At 41.5% G+C, this 11,113-nt stretch overlaps 1 protein-coding gene across 1 annotated transcript; it reads right to left on the bottom strand.

The window, feature by feature from the left end:
- Positions 1-422: 422 nt before the first annotated feature.
- Positions 423-1,988, bottom strand: LOC137771673 (lysine-specific demethylase 4D-like). Its single transcript, XM_068555228.1, has one exon. The coding sequence runs from the start codon at positions 1,986-1,988 to the stop codon at positions 423-425; it is 1,566 nt and encodes a 521-aa protein (XP_068411329.1).
- Positions 1,989-11,113: the final 9,125 nt, after the last annotated feature.

Raw genomic sequence — 11,113 nt, 5'->3', positions numbered from 1 at the left:
GAAAAGCGGGAAGGGAAGGGGGAAGAGGAAAAGGAGAGAGACTGGAGGGTAATCAAAGCCCAGGGTTCTTTAGAAGTTCAGCAGCATCCAGAGCTGGCCCACAGGATGGGAGTGTGAGGTAGATTGGGCTCTGGCGACCTCAGCAGGACCTAGTTCCCAGAGACACTAGAGTGTCCAGTGCATGAAACCTCAGTTTGTGACACAGGAGTTAGCAGTGTCCAAGGATTCCAGGGTCTGGAAGGAAGAACAAACTTTGGAGAATTTGGTAAACACCAGGAAACCAGCATGTCCAGCGTCAGCACAGGAGGCACTCTCATGCAAGACTAGTGACCTGCAAATACCCAAAGCTCTGAAATGTAAATATGACCAGTCTCAAAGGATCCCCACGCAAGAGCAGTGGGGTAGAAAGGCATCCCCTGGGCTTAGGGGACGGGGCCACAACCACAGCCAGAAGCCGTGGCGGGATGCTGGAGCCCAGGGCTGAGCGGGGCGGCGCTGTCCGGCGAGGGTGCATCCACAGGCAGGGGCTGAGCCTCTGGGTCCTGATCTGTGTCTAACGAAAGCCTCCTCTTAGCCCTGGGGGGAGCAGCTGGCTCCTGAGTGCCCTCTTCCCAAGGACGACGACGAGGGCCACATCTTCCAGCTGGGTGGCGATCCGGGGCGGATGGACCTGGGGTCGGCGGCTGGGTCGGGCCGGGCTCCCCGGAGGTGCTGGTGGCCGCATCCCTGAACTGGGCGGCAGAGCAAGAACCCCGGGCCGGCGAGGGGCGGCGGGACACAGCACGCACAGGGACTCGGTGGCGGGTCCCACCTCCCGCGGCTACAGGCACACGGGGGCGCAGAGCGCGCCGGTGCAAGGGGTGCCTCGTGGCGAGAGCTGCTCCCCGGGACGCGCGGACCTCCCTCCAGGCGTTCAAGACGTGGCTGTCCGGCGCCGTGGGCTGCGTGTGGTCCACCACGGTCCGGTCCTGCCCGCGTTTCCACAGCTCGTAGCGCTCCGGTTGCAGGATGCGCACGAAGGCGTCCATGGAGAAGGCGACCCGGGCCTCCCCGCAGCTGCACTGCGAGGCCACTTTGCCATAATCGATCCAGCGCGGGGAGGCGAAATTGATGGCTTCCGCGCAGTTGAAGCCATGGTTGAAGCCAGAGTGGTAGCCATAGGGAAAGGTCACGATGAACTCTCCAGCCTCCTGAGTGACCCGATCGAAGGGGATGCCGTTGTCCTTGAGGACCGTGGGCGAGATGAGAGCCACCTTGTGCCGCAGGAAGGCCTCACAGCCCTGCGCGCTGCCCGGGAACAGCTCCCTGGCCAGGCGTTCCAGGCGCCGGCCGTGCTCCGGGGGCACCGCGTACCACGTCTTGGGCTCCCCGAAGTGCAGGTAGTTGATGCTGTAAAGGTCCATGTCCTCCGTGTGCCAGGCGAAGGCGGTCTTCCACATGCCGAAGTACAGGTAGGGGGTGTTGACGCCTTCGATGACCACTCCGCACTCCTGCTCCAGCAGGTCCTGAATGGTTCCCAGGTGTCCAAGGTTCCACTGCTCCGTGTTTTGATCGAATAAGGAGCCACTGACGTCCGCACCATATACTGGTGAATCATAGAGGCGTGTTTTCCAATATTTTCGCTCCAGGTCCTTAAAATCAAAGTGTGCTGGAGTCCGGTATTTTTCACTCTTTGCTAAGTGGTGGTACTCACCCACGGTCATGGCTTTCTTCTTTTTGTGGTATTGAGTAAACACACCTGCCTGCCCAGAAGTCACCTGCTGGAGGGGAGCGGCTATTAAGATGTCATTGATATCATCATAGGTCTGTCTGGCTTTCCAGTCCTTGGGTGGAATGATCTTCGCCACGCCTGCTCGGTGTGCACCTTGGGATTCCATATAAGCAACGTATTTATCGAAATCATTAAACTCTTCTTTGGTTGGATGAAATACCATTATTCTACAACTTGGGTTCTGGGCCCAGTTGGACTTAGACTTCATAGCTTTCATTAATAAGCAGGAAGCTCCCAAGTTTTGATTTATGTTCTGGATAGGGGAGGATGCTGGAAAACACTACTTTTTCAAAAATGGGTTGGACTATATCAGCAGGAACCCGCAGTAGACTTTAATGCAATGAGTTGATAATATTTCGTAGGCTTGCTGATTCTCCAGGGGACTCCACGCTGGGCAGAAGCCTTGCTCAGGACTGGTGCCGGCTGAGCCTGCAAGTCTGTGATGTCCTTGGTTGACACTTGGCTCTGTCCTCTTGAGATCTAGTGAATCACCCAGCCCTGGGTTGGTATCCCAAATGCAGTGTCTTCAGGGCAGTATTGAACACAAAACCTAAAAAAAAAAGAATAGAGAAAGGTTGAAAACTAATGTTTGGAAATATTTACTAGGGAACTACAAAGAAAACACCACCATGGACTATAATTGCATATTCAAATAAAGGGTAAAATTTCATAAGATTGACAATACAAGAAATGGTGTTGTTGTGAACAATGGAAATTCTTGTACTCTAGTAAGGAGAATGGAAATTGTTACATTCACTTTGAAAAACTATTTAGACAGTATGCACTAAAATTGAACTTACCCATGTGCTATGATTCATGCCTAGGATATGTGTATGTCTGTGCAATGAAAGTCAAGTCCAAGAATGTTCAGAACAACATGATTTCAGTAGCCAAACACTGGAAACAACTCAAATGCCAGTCAACATTAGAAAGGATAAGTACATTGTAGTATATTCATACAATGGAATACAATACAGCAATGAGATAAACAAGAACTACATGAAAATATAAGAATAATTCTATAAACATAATATTGAGCAAAATTATCCAGACTCAAAAGAATACCTATTCTCTGCTTCCATTTATATAAAGATAAAAAGGAGGCAACGTAATCTATGTTAGAAATCAGAGTAGTGGTTACCTTTGTGAAAGAGAGAGCTTGTGAGTGGGGGTGTGAGGAGGTGTCTAGAATAATGTGAATAGTCTATTCTGAACCCAGGTGCTGGTTACACACCCATCAGAATGGCTCATTGACATAATTCATCAAGTTATGATGATTTTCACAAATTTCTGTGAAATAAATTTGTTTAAATGTATTTAAATTATTTAGATAAATTTAAAAATATAGTTTAGGGTGAAAAGCATTAAAGGAGACATATCTTTCATTGTACCAAAAGGAAAAGGAAGAGTGATTAAAAATATATCAACTAAACATTCAATTGAAAAAGCTACAAAATAGAAGAAGAGAAAGAAGGGGTAAGAGTAAAAAAATAACAAAGAATAAAGACAAAAATAATGAAAGAAAGCACATACAAGACAGAACACTGATGACCAAAAATATTCTTGGAAGAAATTAATGATAGCAACACACCATGGGAATAACTGAGCATAAGAAAGAAGGGGAAAATAAACCACTAGGAATGAAATAGTGCACAAAAGAATTTTTAAAATCTCAAAAGAGAATCTTAGGAGAAACTTGACAGCAAAATTTTCAAAAGATAAGAGAAAAGAATAATTTTCTGGAGAGGAAACATATCCAAAATGGATCCCAGAAACACCAGAAAGCTTGAATAATACCCCAGTATAAGAAGGTGGGTTCAAAGTATGACCCCTGAAAGTCCAGGAGACACATCACTTTATATGTGAATGTAGAAAAGTTTCAAGAAACAGTTAACTCTTATTGTGCAAATTGTTTCAGAGTATAGAAAAAGTTGGAAAGCTACTCAGATGAGACTATTCTGATCTCTGATAGCAAAATGAAAAAAGGACAATAAAAAATAAAGCTACAGGCCATCTTTGTTTATAAGCATAGATGAAAGCATAAAATGGAATGTTATCCAACGAAATACAGCAATACAATAAAAGAATAATACATCATGACCAAATAGAATGCAAGGATGATTCAACATTGGAAAATTTAAGGATATAATTCAGAATACTAGCAAAGTAAATGAAAAATATCATCATCTTATAGGTACCAAAAAAGCATTTGATGAAATGCAAACTCCATTCATGATTTTACAATTCTTACTTGCAAAGCATCAAGAGAAACTTGTTTGGTAAGATAAAGAATTTCAAGGTACAAACTAGCAAGGATCATTCTTAACAGTGAAACAAAAGCAACATTCTCATTAAAGTTAGGAAAAAGAGACGCATCAACATGGAAATCTGCTCAACATCACTAATTATTAGAGAAATGCAAATCAAAACTGCAATGAGGTATCACCTCACACCAGTTAGAATGGGCATCATGAGAACATCTACAAACAACAAATGCTGGAGAGGGTGTGGAGAAAAGGGAACCCTCTTGCACTGTTGGTGGGAATGTAAATAGATACAGCCACTGTGGAGAACAGTATGGAGATTCCTTAAAAAACTAAAAATAGAATTACCATATGATCCAGCAATCCCACTACAGGACATATACCCAGAGTAAACCATAATTCAAAAAGGCACATGCACCCCAATGTTCATTGCAGCACTATTTACAATACCAGGTCACGGAAGCAATCTAAATGGCCATCGACAGATGAATGGATAAAGAAGTGGTGGTACATATATACAATGGAATATTACTCAGCCATAAACAGGAATGAAATTGAGTCATTTGTTGAGACGTGGATGGATCTAGAGACTGTCATACAGAGTGAAGTAAGTCAGAAAGAGAAAAACAAATATCGTATATTAACGCATGTATGTGGAACCTAGAAAAATGGTACAGATGAACCGGTTTGCGGGGCAGAAGTTGAGACACAGATGTAGAGAACAAACGTATGGACACCAAGGGGGGAAAACTGTGGTGGGGTGTGGGTGGTGGTGTGCTGAATTGGGCGATTGGGATTGACATGTATGCACTGATGTGTATAAAATTGATGACTAATAAGAACTTGCAGGATAAAAAAACAAACAAACAAACAAAAAACAACTAATACTAAACTTTCTTTGGGTTATTTGTATGGAAATATGTTAATATAAATGTTTCAGACATTACATGAAATTTCCAGAAATCTTACATCTTCTGGTCTAATGTTATAAGTCATAATTCTAGTTATTACTTTAAAATGTATATCTCAGAAATAAAAATGTTTCCTTGTCAATTGCATTATTATGAACTTTCATCCAATCTTTAACCGTGGTCATTTTCAAGTCTTTTGTCATTTACAGACAGTTCTGGGTGTTCTCTGATGCTTTTGCAAAAATGTTCCTATAAAAGGGTCTCATCTTCAAGGAATTCATGGAAAAGACTCTTACAAGTACAGGTTTCTGGTAACTGACTATACTGCTGAACTGAATGAATAAGCATGTTCAGAACACTAATGGAAAACTGATGAATTCATAAAAGTGCTGACAAAAGATCAAGATGAAGAAAAAATTAATTAGGTGGGACTGAGCCAACTTATGAGGATGATTTAATTTTTGTGACTTTCTGTTTGAATAAAAAAAAGAGAAATCCCACAAGGACTCAGAGGCAAAAAATATACAAATCAATTTCCACTGCAAAGTAAAGGAGCTGTTACAGTGGAGGATTACTGGACTGAATGTCAATATTATGACATAGTATGAGTGAGTTTCGTGTTGGGTAATTGCAATCATTGTTGCTTTTGTTGTGGTCATCCATTTACAATGCTTGGTGTCAGTTTATTTATCCCTTATAAAAATAAAATACAGTGTGTGTGTGTGAAAAGAAAAAAACATATTGAAAACAATGTGAAAAATTAATCTCACCATGTACACTCCACGTTCAACTTGAACTGTAAAGAGCCTATGTAATAGTTATGATTTAGGACAGAAAATATATGTGTACAAATAAGAAAACAAAAAAATAACCAAAGCAAACTATCTCATTAACCTAATTTCAAGTGCTCCCTTAATACTGTTTCTAATCCTCTTAAGCTCCCCTAATTTCCACCGTTCAAATATTCTCTTTCACTTTCCCCTGCCCTCAAACTTCAGGCACACCTATTCCACCCCACTTAGAATCCTCCGAATGTCTGAAAAGTCCCTAAGTGATCTGGCCCACCATCACCTCTTGACCTCACCCCTTTCTACCCTGCTCCTTGCTCTCTCATTCCGAACACATTCCTGGCTGTGTCTCAAAAAAGGCCAGTATACTCTTGTCTGATGGTCTTTGCACCCAGGCAACTCTCAAGCCTCAGCCCAAACATCACCTTTTCAGGGAAGTCTTCTCTGATTGTCTTGCTTTGGATAAAAGTAGAGACGATTTTCCTTCCAGGAAAACAGGTACTCTGTCAACAAAACATTTCCAAATGAAACTTGAACTGATGGTCAGTACCCATGTATCTCTTCCAGATATACTCACATCAGTGCCATGGTAACTCCAACATTCCTGATTGCATCACAATGGAATCCAACTGGCTCCTCCAACTGTCTACTAAAAGGCCTCCTTTTTAAAGTTATCAGCCCACAAAACACAGGTATTTTGCCTGAAATTTTTCCTTTAAGATTTCTTACAAGAAAATATATGGGATCTAAAGGTTATACAAATTTCAGGGTCCTTTTAGTTACAGAGGGATTTCCCTGGGAAAGCTGCCAGAATGGGAGGAGCTAGCACAGTTGTCAGGGCATTAAACACCACTAGTATTGGGTCAGCACAAGAACCAGGGAGAGGAGAAGAAAACCATGCTACAGAAATCGGTGAGGAAGCGCTCAAATGCCTTTAGAGAACAAAGGCATTTCATCTTCCTCACCCTGTAGTCTCCCCAATAAGACTTCGAAAGATCAGCTTGCCTGCCATTGTTCCAAGTAATAGAAACTCCCCACATCTCCTATGGTCTGCAAGAGGTGCCCGAGGTCCCTATATCTTATCTAGGTTCCATTCAAGACAAGAGGAAGCTGGGGCTGGGGCCCAATCCTCTACCACCCCTCTCCCCAAAGAGGTCAGCACAATTTGGCTTCAACATAAAACATTTCTCCTTTGGATCTGGGATCAGGGACAAAAAAATAGCCAAGGAAGGGCTTGCTCTCTGTGACCCCTGCTGGTAGCTTTTGTAAGAGTGCATCAAAGGAATGTTTGCTGCAGACTCGAATACTGATGGCAGGGGCCCTTTGAGTGAGCGGTAGTAGCTCTCTGTACCTCTGCCCTGGAGCCTCATGCACCATGGAATGTGCAGAAGGTAGGTAAGAGAGGATCAATACACTCTTCTCCTTTTCCAACTTTAATGTCAAAGGATCAAAGAAACAATCTCGAGGTCTCTATAGAATTTGTTGGTAATAAATGGTGGGGAGGGGAAGTGGTTGACAATCTAGCTCATCCTTGAGGGAGTGCGACAAATGCAGTTAACTTAGCCTCTAAAGATTGGGCGGAAGTCAAATAATCTCTCTCTTCCTATTCCAGAAACACCTGATGAGCACTCAAGGGTCTTGGGGATAGATTGTTATGAAGGAGAAGCATTGTTCAGAAATGACCCTAGATGTTCATCCTAAGATGCCTGAACAATAGGCTAGCCTAGACTCCTTCCGTGACTGGAGGGCTATAGCATCCAAAAGGGCCCAAGGTCCCCAGGTGCCTCCTAACTGTACAGGGCTACTGGCTTTCCCGGACAGCTCCTGTAAATGGCTGGCATGATATCTAGGCCGCTTAATTCCCCAAGCAGTCCGAAGCTCCCTTTCCTAATAAGGTTGCTGACTTCAAAGCGCTATATGAAGGAAGAGCAATGGGGAAGGGACCTCCACTAGAACAAAACCCTCCTCAACATGGGATACCTCTCCATGTAGACGCTGAAGAAATGCAGACCCGATGTGTGCCTTGGTCTTGATGTGTTTCCTGAACTCATATTGTATGACTCTGTGGAATTTTCCTCCATCGACAAGGGGACCCAAAAGATGGGAAGAAAGCAAATAGTAAGGTTTCATCAGGGTTCGGGTTTTCCAGCCATGTGTATCTCAAGGAGAGAGGAACAAGTGTCTTGATGGATTGGATGGAGGGATAAGAAAGTGATTAAAATGATGGACCAGTAAATTTATCCTGGGTAAAAAAGGAAATGAGAACATGAGGGCAATGACGGAGAGTGAAACAGTGCTCGATTCATGGGCTAAATGTCTCCATTAGGTGAAATACTTTTATTAGAACCCTAGGAAATGTAAGCTAGCAAGAGAATGGGATGCTTGAAACATAGCTGGTACTCTCAGTATTCCCATTTTATGGAGGAAGAAACTGAGGTGTAGAAAAATTTATATTTAACTTCATAGCTTGTGTTCTCAATCTCTAGAGTTATTTTTGTGCTTGTCTTATCTTCCATATAAAACTACTTTGAGAGCCTTGTGTAGGTCTTGTTCGTCATCAAATTTTCCAAGGGATCTTGGTACTCTATATGGTGCACACTCCAAACATTTTTATTAAAAAAATAAGTAACTAAAATCATTTTGCGCACACTGCAGTCTCTCTCCTCTTGGTTACACCACATCTTACTACCTACTCTCCTATCTTAGGGGAAGAGCAGATACTCCCCCTCTCCAGAGCTAATCTTGTCATTTCAACTCCTTAAATTGACACCTCCCATGCATTCCAAAACTATGGTCAATTAAATGATCACTATCACCTCTGTAAAGACTTAAATCATCAGTCATCAGTCTGTTTCCTGATTTAAGCTACATTCTTTCTCTTACCTTCCTTTCAATACCGAACATGTCAAAACATAAACAAAAATTATCTACCTTTACAAAACATTTCCTCATCTCTCTCGTCTTCTGATTCTGACCCCACTTCTCCACTGAAATTGATCTCTGTCAATCATCACACTGTCTCCCAAGTGCGCCTCCATGGGTTACACTTTCTCTCTCTACATCATTGATTGATGGAACACCTCCTTCTTCCTAAAATGTGTCTGACCTCTAGGGTACTGATAGTCTTCTCCGGTTCTTTTCTTTCTCCTTGGTTCCACTTCTTTTTCCACTATACAAATGCCGTCTTATTTCAAAGCTCAATTCTCATCTCTCTTTTAACTCTTTTTATTTCTCCCTTTCAATCTCCTTTTTCTGTTCATGGCTTTCTTTAGTATCACACTCTCTCTCTTTAAAGATATTATTTATTGCCATAGCTTTCTCTAATAGCACTGACTTTCTCCTGCACTTCTGATTTGCTTTTCCTTCTTGACTGGCCACTGAGCCCCTGAAAACCAACTTGTTTAGTACAAATTGATCATCTCTCTCCTGAATTAACTTCCTCCTTTAGAAATCATTTTTTCTAAGGATGGGAATACAGTATCCTAGTTACCGTTGGCTATTACATCTCCCTCTCCCTAGACCTATAGTCGGTGATGTCAGGGGATCCCACGACAGTCTACTGTGAGGCCCCAGGGACACCTGTATACCCCAGGGAGGCTTCCTGTGCTCTCCTTCCTTCTATAAGGACCCAAGGATCCAGCTTGCCTTCCTCTCCTCCTTATAGCTATCACCACTCAAGCTAGACCCTGAGGATCTACAAGTACATGTCACCTGTATCATGTGATAATCTCCCCATCTCACTGTAATTTTTAATCTTAATAATTCTTCTACAATGATTTTATTTAAATCTATATAAATATATAATCAAAATTTTCATTCTATATGAAAACTTCCTCTAGAGAAATGAAAAGAGAAGAGTGAAACAATTTACAAGGAAAATTAATGTCAAAAATTTAAATACCATGCTAAGGGTCTTTCCCCTAATAAACCCTAAAATGCTGATTATGAATATCACACAGGCCCTCATTTCTTATTGAATTCTTAATAAACAACCAAAACAAGCCTTGAGTTGAGTATTTGTTTTTGTTTTTGTTTTTGTTGGCTTTGCCACGTGGCATGTGGGATCTTCGTTCCCTGAGTAGGGATCAAACCAGTCCCCCTGCAGTGGAAGCACAGAGTCCTAACCACTGGACTGCCAGGGAAGTCCCCTATATTTGTTTTATAAACTAAATTATTTCCTTTTTACATTTCTAAGGATCCTAGGAGGTATGCGGCCGGACTACCATCTATATAAAATAAATAATCTAGATACACATTAATCTTCAGATATTGAGCATCCAAAGGAAACACTCTGATTCTGTAAGTGTAACTCTGTGCTCAAATGAAAACTCAGAATTTGCCGGGTACAATTACGGTGATCCTTCAGTGCTCCAGGGAAATGTCTTCTCTATGGGTCTCAGATGGTTGCTTTTACTGTGAAACTGCCTACATGTTCCTTTCAATTGGAGCCACAGGTACTAGTTGAGAATAAGTACCCTTACATTTCAGTTACTCTTCCATTTTACCCTTATTCTTGGTATCCCCAGTAACACAGAAATTCTTCCTCTAAGGAAACTTGACAATTCTGACAATTGAAGAAAAGTATTTTTATCAGAATGATTAGACTTGATGGATTTCTGGAAATTAGGAGTCTTTCAAAAATAATTCCTCTAAGCTTTCCTGGTGTATGTGTGTATGTGTGTGTGTGTGTCTGTGTTTTAAACTGGGGAAGGTAAGAAGTGAAGTAAGTTTAATAAGTCCTCTCACTGTGGCCATTGTCCCGATTGCTTATTGTACAGATTGCTCAGCAATTTCAGGACAGCAGGAAAGCCTTCTTGTCTTTCATGGTCCGTGCATATTTCAAAGCTATTCTTTCAAATGAGGATTGTTGACAGAATGCCTCCGACGTTAGCCATTGTTTCTGCTGACAGCCAATATCTAAATGCTGTGTTTAATAAATTTCTTCTCACGTTAGAAAGTCTACTTACCGTTTATTTAAAATAATTATAAACATCATATTTGATGACTAAATAAATTCTATTGGATGGAGATACGTGACTCAACTTTCCCCCTATTATTGGACAGTTATTTTGTTTTTTACTTTTCCACAAGTATTAATAATCCCTTATAAATATCCTATATTTCAGTGCCTAGATCAGTATATTTGGTAAAATATTAGTTAAATAATGAAATTCCTTGGATTAGATAACTAGAAATGGAATTACTGCATTGCAAGATTTAAACATTTAAAATCCTTAACATGTATTGCCAAAACTTTCCAGAAACATATCACTTTTCATCCTCACCATTAACGTTACTCTGAAAAAATATCTTTAATAATTTGGTAAGAAAATTATTGTGAAAAATTTTGGTGAAAAAGTGTAGCTCAAGTTTTAATTT

The sequence above is a fragment of the Eschrichtius robustus genome, chromosome 11, assembly GCF_028021215.1.
Source record: "Eschrichtius robustus isolate mEscRob2 chromosome 11, mEscRob2.pri, whole genome shotgun sequence".
NCBI classification, from domain to species: Eukaryota; Metazoa; Chordata; class Mammalia; order Artiodactyla; family Eschrichtiidae; genus Eschrichtius; species Eschrichtius robustus.
Note: the sequence above shows the minus strand (reverse complement) of the source record. Positions and strands in the feature narration are given on the sequence as shown.

Coding starts and splice junctions, on each gene's coding strand:
- LOC137771673 (XM_068555228.1), bottom strand. CDS start 1,988: ATGAAAGCTATGAAGTCTAAGTCCAACTGGGCCCAGAACCCAAGTTGT.